The 15,159-nt window shown below is 43.3% G+C and overlaps 2 protein-coding genes and 1 long non-coding RNA gene across 3 annotated transcripts in view; 2 read left to right on the top strand and 1 right to left on the bottom strand.

Annotated features, from left to right (window-relative positions):
• LOC130680917 (uncharacterized) overlaps window positions 1-4,492 on the bottom strand; it is a 477,927-nt gene extending 473,435 nt beyond the window's left edge. Inside the window, exon 1 of the long non-coding RNA XR_008993951.1 lies at window positions 4,460-4,492. This is a non-coding gene — a long non-coding RNA (uncharacterized LOC130680917). The remainder of the gene's footprint in view (window positions 1-4,459) is intronic.
• Window positions 1-6,587, top strand: part of LOC130680903 (zinc finger protein 541-like) — a 507,420-nt gene extending 500,833 nt beyond the window's left edge. Inside the window, exons 8-15 of the mRNA XM_057492682.1 lie at window positions 550-613; window positions 1,203-1,345; window positions 1,723-1,826; window positions 3,025-3,100; window positions 3,651-3,739; window positions 5,817-5,960; window positions 6,124-6,305; window positions 6,416-6,587. Coding sequence (XP_057348665.1) covers window positions 550-613; window positions 1,203-1,345; window positions 1,723-1,826; window positions 3,025-3,100; window positions 3,651-3,739; window positions 5,817-5,960; window positions 6,124-6,305; window positions 6,416-6,587 — 974 coding nt within the window. The remainder of the gene's footprint in view (window positions 1-549; window positions 614-1,202; window positions 1,346-1,722; window positions 1,827-3,024; window positions 3,101-3,650; window positions 3,740-5,816; window positions 5,961-6,123; window positions 6,306-6,415) is intronic.
• Window positions 6,588-8,253: 1,666 nt separating this feature from the next.
• Window positions 8,254-15,159, top strand: part of LOC118910393 (uncharacterized) — a 34,623-nt gene continuing 27,717 nt past the window's right edge. Inside the window, 1 exon segment of the mRNA XM_057493303.1 lies at window positions 8,254-8,272. Within this exon segment, the coding sequence (XP_057349286.1) occupies window positions 8,254-8,272 (19 nt within the window).

Raw genomic sequence — 15,159 nt, forward strand, 5'->3', positions numbered from 1 at the left:
TCCTTGGTTAGTAACACCCCATTTCCCACAACCCTAAACCTGGACATCACCATTCCTCTCTTTTTATATGGATTTGACTATTTTAGATGATACTACATGTTAAGTGCATTCATGCAGTATTTCTCTTTCTGTGACTGGCTTATTTCATTTAATGTTCTCAAGGGTTCATCCATGTTGTTGCATATTGCAAAATGTCCTTTTTTCAATGCTAAATAGGATTCATTGTATGTATAAACCACATATGCTTTACCCATTCATATGTCGATGGGCATCTTGGGAGTTTCCACATCTTAGCTATTGTGAATCACGTTGCAGTGACCATGGCAGTGCAGGTGTCTCTTTGAGACCCCGATTTCTATCCTTCTGGGTCAATTCCCACACTGGGGGTTGCTGGATCATACGGTAGTTCTATTGTTAGTGTTCTGAGGGAGCTCCCGACCTTGCAAGCTTGGAAACCCTGCTTTCAGCTGCTCTACAAAGGCAGGCAGAAGGGGACCCTGCATCCCTTCCAGTCCGTGTTCTTGAAGCTTTCTGTTGCATGTTTTCTAGATCTAGTGAATGACGCTTCTGGCATCTGCGCATTCGAGGATGACACGGAGCTCAGCACTGAACCGTGAGTTGGAACAGACTTAGAACCTGGGGGTCCTACCAAAGTGGGGATATTCTTACCTTCCTTGTGTTCCCCCAGAGCTCCTTCCTCACAGGGGTGTTAGCTTCTCTCTGGGAGAGAAGTGGTAGATTTCTCTGGGTGTATGTGGGATGTTCCTCCAATGTTCCTTCTTTCTGGGCATCCAATAGTTGGGCCCACGGGGACAAATGCTCAGGACCCTGGGGATATAGGTAGAACTGGTGATGGCACATGTGAGGCTTGAGTATCCATGGAATGTGATTAGGGGGATGTGGCCATGGGTGTAGAAGCATGCCAGGCATCAGCATACACCTCCCCTGTCCTGGACCCCAAGAGGGGCCCCTGAGGGAGAAGACTGGTGGTAAAGAAAATTGGAGGAAGAGAGTGTAGCTGGACGGTATCTAGAACACTTGTCCATGTCTGTCCGGGGTGACGAATACTCAGCAGATGCATCTGGGAGATGACAGGTTTCCACAGAGCAGGGTTGTGGCCTGAGAGAAGGGCACGTCACACATCTCCGTCTTATTTCCCATCTTAGTCACATGTGTTTGTCTCATGTGTGGCCTCATTTCAGACACATCAGGATAGGAGGCGAGTTTCAGGCTGAGATCCCGGAGCTCCTGGAGCGCCCTCCTGCTGAGACCGGTGAAGATGGAGCTTCTCTCCTCTGGAAGCCATGGGACGATATGATGAGCAATCCAGAAGCACAGGATAGAGGTGGCTGAGACATGGGGGCCAAATTCCCAAGGGTACCCCCCCTTCCCTCATCTCCAAGGAGTTCCTCCTCCCGGGTCTCACCTGGACCAAGAAGCAGTATCCCTGGGTGGGGTAGCAGGCTGTGGGACCAGGACTTCTCCTCCCGCCCCTCATTCTCCTCATGCAGTAACCAGCCAGGCCATCCTGAGCAGGTGCCAGGAGCAGGGTTTCTGCCCTTCCCCCCTGTCCTTCCCTTCGCCTGCTTTTCAGGGACCTGTGAGGGAGACAGGGACAAGAAGCCCCTCCCTGTGCTTTTGGGGACATGTCCTCCCCGGCATTCACTGACTCCCTGTGTCTCCCATCTCTCACGCTTGGCTGGGGACGTTTGCTGGGAACAGCGACTGAACTCTGCAACTTGGCCTGCTCCAGCACGATGCCAGGAGGGGGCACCAACCTGGAGCTCGCTCTGCACTGCCTGCACGAAGCCCAGGGTGACGTCCCGGTGAGCTAGAGGCAGGGGTGGGACTGGTGGGTCCCTGGGAAGACCCTACCCTGCTGAGGCTGGGGATCTGGTGCATGTAACGTGCCATCTGTGGGCTTTGCGGCTCATGAAAACTGAGAAAGGCCACCCATCCTTTTCCCCAGTGGCTGTGGGGATGATGTCCTTGTCAGTTGTAGGGCAAGTGTGTAGATGGGGCTCAGTTAGTCAGTTATTTACCTGGAGCAGCAGCACAGCACCAGGTTCCTCCGAGATCGCAGGGGCACGGGGAGTGGAGCCGAGTAGGCTGACTCAGGTCCTGCACTGATCTGGTTTATTGATGGAGCTTTATCTTTTTAATTAAAAACCCATGTACGAAAACCCCTGATGCAACAAAAATATCTGCTTCCTCCAAGGACCCGCTTGACCATCCTGAAGTTTAGAAAATAAAAAGTCCCACTCTGAGTAGTGGGAAGGGAGGTCAAGTCACCTGAGTTAGGGCCCCAGGAGTCAGTGTTGGCAACTGTACTTTTCCTCAGGTTGCAAGGCAGTGGGCGGCGCAGAGTAGGTGCTCAGCCAAGGAACCAGCACATGTTTGTTGGCCCTCATGAGTGTCGTGGCCCTGGGGCACAGCTGGCTTTGGGGCCCCACTCGGTCTAATGCTCTGCCTCCACCATTTTTGAAATTAACAAATTTTCTAAAAGGGGCCTGCGTTTTCATTCTGTGCTGGGCCCTGCAGGTTCCACGGCCAGTCCCGATCGGGTTTACACTGGTGAGCGAGACAAAATCCTTCTCTGTGGGGCTTACATTTTAATTTTAGGACAGTCAAAGGGAAATCTGTTTTCAAAAATTGTTAGTGGTTAGTGCTATGAAGAAAATACAATGGGGCGTGGCACAGGCAGGGCTCCTCCAAATGCCAGTCCTTGACGAAGGAAGGAGCTGGTGCCAGAATAAATCCGCACACTGCTTCCTTCATCAAGAAAACCCTACTGAGAAAAACCCCAGCTGCACTCAGCAGTATGCGTAGTGACGGAGCCGGCATGTCCACTGCAGTTCACAGGCCGCGGCCAGTCCACGGCCCCACCATGTGCTGAGTAGCCGTGGAGCGTGGGAGGCTTTAGGGTGGCCTGTCAGTGCTTTTCAAATGAATGAAGGGATGAAGGCAGGCCTCCACCTCACCTTCCCTCCATCAGAAAGTAGCCTGCTTTCCTTCCTGCTCCAGGTGGCCCTAGAGACCCTCCTACTGAGCGGACCCCAGAAGCCGCCGACTCACCCTCTCGCCAACTATCACTACGCAGGTACTGGAGCGAGGCTGCGGGGGTGGGTGTGCCCGGCTAGTACCCAGAGCCAGTCAGTCTCGGCGCCAGGCTCTGCTTGTGCCCCTGGGCATGCTCTTGGGGCCCTCCTTCTCCTGCCTTTCCAGAAGGGTATTTCCTCTCCAGGGGACCTCAGGGGGTGCCTCTCTCTCCTGGCTGGGTCCTCCCTTCCCCCTTCCAGGGATTCCCTCACCATCTGTGCCCTGCCAGGAAAGGGGTCCCCTGGCCAGGGAGAGGTGAAGGCGGGCTCAGATGCAGTGGCTGAGCACCCCAGCCTGGGAGTCAGGCAACTGGGGGTCCCTGCCTCCCGTTGGCAAGTCTGTTAACCAATGGAAGCCTTGTTATTGCATCTGTAAAGTGGGGATAGTACTGATCCCAACCTGCTAAGGTTTTTCTAAGGATTGTATGAGATAAAACAGAATTCTTGGCACATCATTGGTACTCGGTAATGACAGCTTTAAAAAGGGCAGGCTGCATTTCAGCCATGGCTGTGGCCGCAGAACTGTCCTTCTCCCTCCTGTTTCTCCAATAGGTTCAGACGTCTGGACCCCGACAGAGAAGGAGCTGTTTAATAAGGCATTCCAGGCTCATAAGAACAACTTTTCCTTGATACACCAGATGGTAAGGTGTACGTGGGTGGGCTGGTGTAGACAAGGCCTCATCTCACACCGCTGAGCCGAGCTAGAGCTGGAGGGCCTATCTGGGTGACACGCTGTTCACACTGTAAACTGCTTGTAGTTTATAAAGCCACTGATGTGAACAACTCCAGAGAGTACAGAAATGCCATCACGTGCTCAAAGCCCTCCACACCCATCCCCGTCGTCCTACTTCTGAATGATGACCTCTGACTTTGGTTGGGCACCTCAGGCATTTGCCCGTACAGATCTTACATGCACATACACATGTATTTAGAAAAGGATGCGAACATACTACACTTAATGTCTGCTGATGTTTTTTGTTCTTTTAACTTGATACACACAAAACTGCACGTAACCAAAATGTAAGTTTTGATGTTTATACCCGCAAAACCATCACCATGATCAAGATAAGAAACACATTCATCACCCCCAAAAGGTTCCTCCTGCCCCCGTGATAAATCCCTTTTTCCTACCACCCCTGTCCCTAATCACCTCCTTATCTTCTTTCTGCCACTATAAGTTAGTTTGCATTTTCCAGTGTTTTCTATCTATCCTGCAGCATGTGCACTGCTTGTCTGCCTTGTGTGGCTTCTTACACTCAGCATCACTATTTTGAGGTCCATCCATGTTACTGTGTGGACCCTTTTTCTTGCTGAGGAGTATTCCATTGTGTGGATGTAACACAGTTCGTTTAATCATTCACCTACTGAGGGACATCTGCGTGGTTTCCAGGTATCTGCAATTATAAAAAAAGCTGCTCTGAACATTCACATTCAAATCTCTACATGACCAAGTAGTGTTGGTGGCGGGGCAGGTGGTAAATACTTAGGAAAGGAATGAGTGGCTCACATGATAGGTGTACACTGAACTTTTTCAAGAAAGTGCCTTTTCATCTACTTCTTCCAGGGGGTTCTTTACCCAGTTTTGGGTCACCTCATACGCACATGCTGGTCAGCACATTGCTGAACGCTCGAGGGGAGCGCCCCCCAGATCTGTGGAAGTTTCGTCTGTGCAGCTCTCTTCCCTGTCCTGCCTTGTCCTGTGAACTCTCACCGCCTTGTTCTCCCAGAATCCCCCCTCCCATCTCAGCTCAGGAAGCCCACCGGGCTCTGCCCGGACCCCTCTCCTCAGACCATGGCCTGGAAACTCTCCCAGGGTGTAGTGTGTAGGGACAGTGGGGGCTTATTTTCTGTCTCTCAGAAAGACTTGTTCTTGGCTTGCCTAGCGTCTCACCAAACATCATTTCAGACATTTTGACCGTTTCTTCTCATTGTTTTCAGTGGGAAGCTCAGTGTAGCTCCTGCTGCTCCATCTTGTTTGGAAGCAGAAGTCCAAGTTCTTTTTTTTTCTTCTAACGTAGTGATATTTCTTAGGCAGAGGATTTACTAGTCTGGCTCCTAGTCTTTGAAGATATACAGAGCTGAAAAAATTTCACATGGAGAAAGTATTTTCTGAAGTGAGCCCCACATCTTAAATGGCCAATTTAATTTTCCTGAGAAATAGTTTTCCTAGAGCAATTAAACTTTCCTGTTCTGCTTTGTTTTTACAGAAGTTATTATTAATGGGGTCCATTCTTAGTGAGGGGAGAGCACATGTTGGAGTCTGAATGCCCAAGTATCCGACTGTGCCCTCAAAACCCCCTCCTCCTCTCGTGGGCTGCCTAGCTCTGCACTGCAGGGCTCTGCCTGGCTGTTGCAAAGGCTGTGTGGTACCTGCTGATGAGGGCGTCCTGCTGCAGGGAGTCCCAGCTGTTAAATGCATAGCCATTAGGCCTGACGTCACAGTGAGCACCTGTGTAGGGAGCCCTCGTGTACATCTTCCCATAGGGAAGGCCTCCCGGGATTGACTTGGGGCTCAGAGAGCGTGCAGAGCTTGGACGGTGCTGGCTACGGTGGCTTTACCCTGAGCAGGACTCTGTGCTTCTGTGCTTCTTGTAGCCCAGGGGCGTGCCAAGCCCAAGGGGAGAGACATTCCAGGAGAGCTTTCAGAAAGTGCCTAGCCCCACGGCGAGGGGGTGCGTGTGGCAGTGCCCAAAGCCCGCTGCTGTTTTCTTTCACCAGGTCCAGACAAAGACCGTGGCCCAGTGTGTTGAGTACTACTACACCTGGAAAAAGAGGGTCAGGTTTACTACCTCTTCTCGGGCCCCAGGACTGAAAAAGAGGGTCAAAAGAAAGCTGGCCGAGGCAGACCCAACAGAAGCAAAGGTAGGGGATTGTGGGGCAAGGGGGTCCCACTGGAGTTCAGTGCTGGTCTGAAGACCTACTGACCACCCAGGTCGGGGTGGGGAAGGGGCCCCTACAGAGGAAAGCATCACCCTCAGAAGGGTGGAAGGTCGGTACGCTGATGTCATTTCTGCCCCTTCTGCAGGCCACTTGCAACCCTAAGAAGAGACCCAACCACCATCCAAACCCCGAGTTGAAGACAGAGATGGAGAGTGGCAGGGGAGAATCTGTCATCACCGCCAGCCCAAGTGCTGCTCCCAAGCGGACCCCTGAGCCTCCGGAGCGCGTCCAGGGCCAAGGCGCTTTTCCCTGTGGGAAATGTGAGAGGTGGGCACCAGCCCTGTCCCCAGATGCACCCGCACAGCCTGCCCTCTGTCCCCGTGGCCCTCAGTCCACCTTCCCCCTGCTCTGACCCGTGTCCTCTGCTGACTCTGCAGGGTGTTTGACAAGATAAAGAGTCAAAATGCCCACATGAAGCGGCACCGGCTTCAGGACCCCGTGGAAAGAACTGACGGGGAGGAGAGGCCAGCGAAGGCCCGTAAGCTGCAAGAGGAGGAGAAGGAGGAGGAAGGGGAGACGGGGGCTGACATGGGCCCCTTGCAGTGGTGATTTGGGCCGTGAACTGGGGCCAGGCAGCGTATCATCGGGATGAGGACCTCGGGCCATCACCTCTCCCTTTAGCCTCCCCGAGGTGTTCAGGGCATCCCTCTGCCTCCACCCCCACCCCCCGACCCCCTGACCAGCTCAGCTTGTCCACCTTAGACCGATGGGCACCGTGACGGAGCAGCGCGCAGCATGGTTTCCATACACACACTATTTACGCTGCATCTGCTTTTTCCTGCTCTTCCAAGTGTGTCCCAGGGTCACGTGTCACAGTTAGGCTTCCTAGTCTGTTTCTCCAGTGATCCTTTTGATTATATCTCAGACCCAGCCTTCCATCACAACCACAGAGGTTATTTAAGAACTATTGGATGGTTTACTCCACAGGCACACATGAGTTTCAAAGCCTCACTCACTTGTTTCAGTAAAATGAAAAGGGCAGCTCCTTTTACACGTGAACCTGCTCAGCCAATTTACAACTTAGCCTTCAACTTGTCCGGGCTGAGCAGAAATCAACCGTGCAGACTGAGTATGTTTCCTCCTTCCTCTCCCATTACTTAACTTAGTCATGTCTCTTCCTAGAAATAGTGCCATTTTATTTCTCATCTCTTCCATATGCACCCCACCCCAAACAAAATCAACCAACCCACCCCAAGCTTATTTCTCCTTTAATGCCTGCATCCTGACTGGGCCGCACTTCTCCCAGCATGACTACAGGGCGACTTGAATTTCCATTTTGCTTTCCCATGTCGGGGACGTTAAACATCTGACTGTTAGTGGGCAGTTCTGGTGACCTCCTCCCAGAGGACATGGCTTGCCCATAAGATTGCCTACAAACTCCAGAAGTATCTATTTCTTTCAATAAATAAGTTCTTTTTGTATTGTTTATAGGCAATGAAACAGCCACAAAATCTTCTTTCTATAGGGGTTTTGTAGTGCTAGTGGAGTTGGGAAGTTGGCAGTGGTGTCAGTGGTGACAGTGGTGACAGTGTACGTGTGTGTGTGTGTGTGTGTGTGTGTGTGTGTGTGTGTGTGTGTGCTTCATTTTCCTTTCTTCCTAATGCAACAGTCTTTATAGCCCAGGAACAGTGTGGCCATTTAAACCTGGGAACCGTTTAATGCAGACCTGGGAAATGAATTACTGACGGCCTCATTTCAGCACAGTACTCCATGATCAGACCTCCCTATGTATTTTCCACAGCTCAGAATTCGAAGTCACACGTTAAGTTTCGTGAACATTGCTTAAAAAAAAAAAATCACACCAAGATCACTTGTTGAACCCACTGAGTGTATTTTTCTTCAATCATCTCTGTTAAGATCAACATTAAGAAATCCACATTTGTCTTAACGGACTTCTCCTGCTTGAAACTATTCCCATTTAATTATGACACATTTGCTAAGATGGTTTAGGATTCCTAGCCTTGCCAAAGTTATGGATTCTGTTTCCTAGGGAAAGAGTATTTAACACTTTGTATACTTACAGTATAGTGCCCTGAGGACCAGATCAGTTTGGAAGCCTCTGGGTAACCCATTTGTATACACACCGTGACCGCTGGCCCAGGCTCCCACACACTCAACGCTTTCCCTAAACTGGTGTCCCCAGTGCCTGTATTAGAGAGAACGAGTTCACCTCATGGCCAGGAGCAGATCGTGATATTCCATGGTCCCAACCGAGATGAATCAAACCCCTGGAGGTTGGGAAGATGTCTTAATTGTATATTTGGTCTTGAACAAAACTACTGCTTCCATTTGATTTCTTCCCCCCTTTCCTTATCCGGATGATTTTCATTCTTACCTCACCCATCAACTTGTCAATAGGAGAATAGGAGCTATTTCCCTTCTTTGTTTGGGATTCTGGCTGCAACCCAGGCACCATTTTCCAAGTAATTAATGAGCCCTGCAATGTCCTGGCTTGTGACCACCGGCCTCTTCCTTGGTTATATTACATGTCGCCAGGGAAAGGACTGAATGCAGGAGCAGGCAGTAGACTGCCGCTTAATGAAGAGCAAGCTGCTATTTTTAGGGGAAAATACCCTAAGTTCTTTTACTTTTGCCACATGGAAAAAGTGTCTATTTAAAGCTGAATCTTAGGCTTATGAAGAAAGCCGCAGAGACACAAGTATTTAAGAGTTACAGAGACCGAATACATTGTCAAGGGCTGGAACGGAGCACACAGTCTGGTCGGGTAGGAACTCAGTTTCTCCTCCCACCTGCCCCCCAAAGCCACTTTCCCTGCATCAGCAATGAGATATCACCAGGTGACCCAGTTTTGGGTGAAGGGCAAAAAGAAGTCAAAAGGTTAAAGTGAACTTTTTTCCCTATTCCTTAGAGGCAAGGGGTCAAAATTCTGAGGTGTTGTTTACCGTGCTGCATTAAAAAAAAACATGTTCTGACCATCTGCTGGGTATCTAAGATTGATCTGGGTATTAGCGGCAGAGTATTCATCAAACAGAATCTTTATACTCAAGGAACAGCCTAGTTGAAAAGGACTGGAATGAATGAATGAATGAATGAATGAATGGGTTAATGAATGAAAGGAGCGGCGAACAAATGAGCTTAAAATGGATTTTTTTCACTTTAGGATCACTCGTTTATGGTCACAGCAGGTTGGGTAACATCTGTAGCTTATTTGTTTTAGATGTAGATCCATGTAAACCCAATCTCTTAACATGATCGTAGGCTTTTTTCCTTTTTTTTATTAAGGTATTATTGATATACACTCATATTGTTCCTTCAGTTTTGCTTCATTGTTATAGTCCACAAATGAGGGGAATCATTTGGTATTTGTCTTTCTCTGCCTGACTTATTTCCTGAGCATAATACTCTCTAGCTCCATTTACATTGTTGCAAAAATGTTGGGATTTGTTTCTTTCTTATGGCTGAATAGTATTCCATTGTGTATATGTACACTAAACAGTGTGACGAAGGCTCTTAATCAATGTCTCCTCACACTTGATGAGAGGAAGTGTGAGAGGAAGTGTTGACTCCCGGAACCACCTGATCTTTTATTTTTTTGATATATGGATCTAATTGAATTTAACTAAACATGAGAGAAGAGGTCAACATTTCTTCTCAGTTTATAGTGAGGGGAAGAAAACTATGAAATGGCTTAATACTATTTTTTTAGGGTAGTGGTCTAACTTCTTGCTAAAGGCAGCCACATATTCCTGAGCTGGTAGAATTTTCTAATTTTTAGAAGTAATTTCATTCATACATCTAGAATTGAAGTTTTCTTAAAATGCCTGAGGGGAAAAAACCCACAAAATATTTTTGTTGTTGTTTTTCCCCTGACAGACTATATCACTTTTATTGGCTTAATGATTTGGGGAATATTTGATAACAAAGCAAGACTTGAAGGGGTGAACTTTATTGCACTCATTTATTTTGCTAAGGGGTCAAAGAGAGTTGAAATATTTATCTCTGTAGTGTATCTTCTACACGAGCTCCAATCATGAGGACTGACTCATAGTCACATGTGAAAAGATTCACACCTCTGAAAGAAAATTTTGCTTAATACCATGTTTGTTAAGTTATTGGGCCAGAATTTTTTATAATTAGTGTAAATAATAGTGACAGAGTGTAGAAGGAACTTAAAGCCCTCTAAAATTAATTTTAGAAGTCAGCTTTAAGACTTGCTTATAGAAAACATCAGAATTTCACAACTAGAAGGGTTACATTTTTTAAAAATTTATACACTAAGAAACCAAGACCAGAGAAAATAATAAACTGCTGAAAAAATTGTAACTAGGATCAAAATCTTCAGTTTTCTAGAGTAAAGCTATTTCTATAATCCCCCTAAAAGTGGTAATAGTTCAAATAATTAATTTAGAATTCTCTTAATGAATAAAGTCACAAAAGGCATTGATAATAATGATTATTCAAACTAGAACCAGTATCCAATATTACTTAGAAGTTCATCAATTGATATATGAATAGCTAAAAAAGACTAGATACATATATACAATGGAATACTATTCAGCCATAAGAATGAAATCTTGCCTTTTGGGACAACCAATTAGTCCTAGAGGGTATCATTCCTGGGGGCTATCATGCTAAGTGAAGTAAATCAAACAAAGAAAGACAAATACCACAGGATCCCCCTTACATGTTGAATATAAAAATCAAAACAGAAATAGACTTATAGACACAGAGAAGAGACTGTTGGCTGCCATAAGGGTGGCAGGTAGAAAACCAGGAGAAATAAGTCAAGCAGGAATAAAAATTAGGATGTCTGATATCTTGATGAGGATGATTATTACATGAGTGTATATGTATGTGTCAAAATTCATCGAGCTGTACACTAAGATGTGTGCCTCAGAAAAATAATAATAATAATTTAAAAAACTGAAACTTGAAAGCTTTTCCATTTGCTATACTCTTCATGTTATTTGCTTGTTTTTTTTTTTTTCTGTAGGGGAAGAGAATAAACTCTTATTAAGCTAATACAATGAACAGACACTGCGCTTAGCATTTTGTTTATTTTATTATTATATTTAACTCTTAAAGGAGCCTCGTGTATCCTTTCATTCCATTTTCAGTCACGGAGTCAGAGATTCAGATTAGTAAATGTCCCCCAATAATGCAGATAGTAAAGTGGCATAAAGGTTCTAAACATGTTTTTTATGTCAAAGCCCATTCTCATTTTTCTATAGAATAACTCTTACCACATCCTCCATAATCATATTTTTTGTTAATTATGTGATATTTCCTAGCTCCGATTTCTTTCAGTCATTAAGTATTCTCTTGCATTCACCAAATATATTTCCTTTATCAATTTATGATCAAAGAGATATGTTTGTAGGCATTTATATTATTTATTTCCTGAGCAGTATTCTGTTCTTTCTACTTCCAATTGCATGAATATCCCTTCATTAAACAAGGTGGTCAAAAAGACATTTTATTTTTGAAATGACATCTTGCAGAGCAATACTGTGTGGATACTGAGCTCTTAAAATCTCAGCTTTGATAATGTTACAGGAATTAAACCAGAAACCCAGAGAACTTGTCATCATTGAATGACAAACCAATGATTAGGTAAAGATTTTTTTCCGATGAAGCAGTGATCCTTAATAAAAAATAAACTGACTTTTCCTTTACAGCAAATTTGCATTTAGCCTGATACTTGATGGCATTTTTTTTAAACATATATATATATATATATATATAGGACATCCTCAAAGTTTACTTTGTAAGTATGGGGAGAAAAATTTAACAGATATTTTTTATTGAAGCCTTTTATATTTCTTTTCTTCTCAGAATATAGTCTTTAGCCTAAACTTCTTCCACTAAGTAATTTAATATTAATTCCTACCTATTCTTCTGTAAAATTAAAAATTGTATATATATTTAATCATAATTAGAAGACTGTTCTTCCCAAGAATCCCGGCAAACTTTGGTATCTGGGCACCAATATTACAGTCTTACCATACCAAAACTCTGTCAGATATGCAGAATAATAAAAACAGACCCATGGTATATGGAGGATCTTTTCTTACATCCACAGCCTTAAAAAGTTGCTATTATTCTAATGTTTAATGACATCAGAATTTTATTAATTTCACTTTACTAAAGTATTTCATATACCTAAAACAGCCCCAATTTTCTAGTGACTAGTGTTAGAACTAAAAAACAATATCAAAAATACCAAAACTGTATGTAAGACAGTCTTCTATTTTATAGTTCATTAATTATGTAGTGTTATTAAAAAGAAAAGTGGCCATCCTGCCTAAAGCAATCTATAGATTCAATGCAATTCCTATCAAAATATGAACAGCATTCTTCAACGAACTAGAGAAAATCATCCTAAAATTCATGTGGAACCACAAAAGACCTCAAATAGCCAAAGCAATCCTGAAAAGGAAGAATAAAGTAGGGGGAATTATGCTCCCCAACTTCAAGCTCTACTACAAAGCCACAGTAATCAAAGACAATTTGGTACTGGCACAAGAACAGATCCATAGACCAATGGAACATCCTAGAGAGCCCTGATATAAAACCAACCATATATGGTCAATTAATATATGATAAAGGAGCCATGGACATACAATGGGGAAATGACAGCCTCTTCAACAGCTGGTGTTGGCAAAACTGGACAGCTACATGCAAGAGAATGAAACTGGATTATTGTTTAACCCCACACACAAAAGTAAACTCAAAATGGATTAAAGACTTGAATGTAAGTCATGAAACCATAAAACTATTAGAAGACAACATAGGCAAACATCTCCTGAATGTAAGCATGAGCAACTTCTTCCTGAACCCATCTCCTCGAGAAAAGGAAACAAAAGCAAAAATGAACTCATGGGACTGGATTAACCAACACAAGAAAAGTACATGCACGTTTGGGGTCAAAATAAATTGAAAATCTTTTGATTCTTTTAACTGTTGTTTACTCAGCAATCTAATGAGAGATTAATAAAGACACACATGTAAGGCTGCAGTGATAGTTTCGGATTAATTAAATTAGTAGCTAATCCCTCACAGCTCCATGTCCCAAAGACACTGGGGACAAAGACAAGTACTTCAAAGATGTGATACGTTCTGTTACCCAGGATGTGCTCTCATAATGGTTTGATATCTTCTAATGAAGCAATAAAAGGAAATTATCACTTAATTGACTGTTTTAAGACATTAACTAAGACAAATACTATCGGATTGACAGGGAGTCCATATCATAAATTTCCTGGCATCAAGCTCCTTTTCCTTCTTTCCTTTTCCATTTCCTTCCTTTCCTATCTATCCATGTGTCCATATCTTTCTCAGATACCATTCCTTTCTTATCCATCAGGGATTTGACACTCTGGCTTGAGATAAATAGAATTCTCACTGAAAGTACTATCTTATAAGGGACAAAATACAGAATAACAGATCTGGGATAGATTGACAGTCATTTCCTGATAATACAGACAAGTATTATCCTCTAAAGCTGTTTTCTGCTACTTAAAGAAGCAGTATCCATTACAAAAGGAATATATGAGTCTACCTTTAAAGTATGGCTCCACTGGAAAATGTTTTGTTATTATGATTGTTGCAAATAGAAGCATTTGCCTTTGGCTGTTTGAAATTCAAGCAGTTTCATTTCACTTGAGAAGGTTATGTGAACACATTTAAATTGGTAACGTGTAGTTAAATCTTTCTTCCAGGGAGAACAGAAAAGTTATTTATGTCTATTTCTATGTATAATAATCTTGAACCAGGATTTCCTACTATACATTCTTAGTACAAAGCTCTGTTTGTGTTCTCTGCACCTCGTCCATGCATAGTATTCAGATTTAGCAGAATAATCACTTTTAAATTTCATGGTGGTCACAGTTTCCTTGCTCATGAACTTCTATTCATATCAGGTTGGCAGAGAAAAAGTAAATCATAAGCTAGGCATGTGATGACCTTGACAAAAGAAAATTCATCATTTCTTTCATTTTAGATATGGATGTCTGAAAAAAAATGGGAGCAATTGAAAACTGAACATTTTACTCTGCCACCAAGGAATGATCTCTATCGCTTTACTAGGATGTGTGCTTGTAGAGATTGCATCATAAAAAGGCAGTAATAGCGATCATCAACTTTTTTTCTCTTGCATTTTATTTTCTTAGGGAACAGTGGCTCACCTACTCTCAATCCTTTGCACAGAATTCTAGGTTTTGAATCAGAGTACACTATATTTCTGAACACAAACACTGACTCAGGGTTAGGTATTTGACTCCTCTCTAGCAAATTTGCCAGAATTATATAGAAAAGATTCCTTTTGGGTTCACAGCCAATAAGAACCATGGAAACCTGGAGATGCTAGAAGCCATTTCACCAATATGTACATACAAAAAGGAAAGAGCTTACCTGAGACAAGAAAAACAAACAAACAAACAAAAAACAAAAGCAGAGCCAGGGGAAAGAAAAACATTTCTGATGACATTTTGAGCAGAAGGACTCAGTTGCATCCAAAATCATTTACCTGAGTTGAAAATTTCTTTTTTTTAAAGAAAGTTTGGTTTTTTTTATGACTAAGAGCTGAACAAACACCATTACCAAATATCTCTTACCGTGATCTCATTAAATGTATTATAAATCAAGAAGCTTTTGAAGTGACTTTAAACTATGAATTTATAGTAAATGATGCCTGATTTACTACATATAAAGCAATTTTAGGGAAATAAAATCAAGATAGATTTATAACAAAAGTAGTAGTTCACCGCATGCTTTATTTTATCATTTTTGGTTGTAATACTTTGTATTTTAATTCATATTCAATTTTATTATATGTTTATATTTATATAAATATTCATATAAATACATTTCTTTAATTTGTATTTAATTATTTAAACAATATTATCTTCAATCACATGTCTACATTTTTGTTAAATTATTAAAAATATATAATCATTATCTACCTGCAAACCCTGCCCTCACACATTCCCAGTTCCATCTCATCAAATGAATGGTAGTTATATGGATTTCTGTATGTAGATTTATTAGGTATATTTATAAAACATTGTGTTCATATACAAGTAAACATGGTTATATATCCCTTCCCCACCTGATTTTTTTTTTAACTCAACAGTTATGTACTTTACAGAATTTCCCCCTT

Source organism: Manis pentadactyla, chromosome 15, assembly GCF_030020395.1.
Source record: "Manis pentadactyla isolate mManPen7 chromosome 15, mManPen7.hap1, whole genome shotgun sequence".
Taxonomy (NCBI): Eukaryota; Metazoa; Chordata; class Mammalia; order Pholidota; family Manidae; genus Manis; species Manis pentadactyla.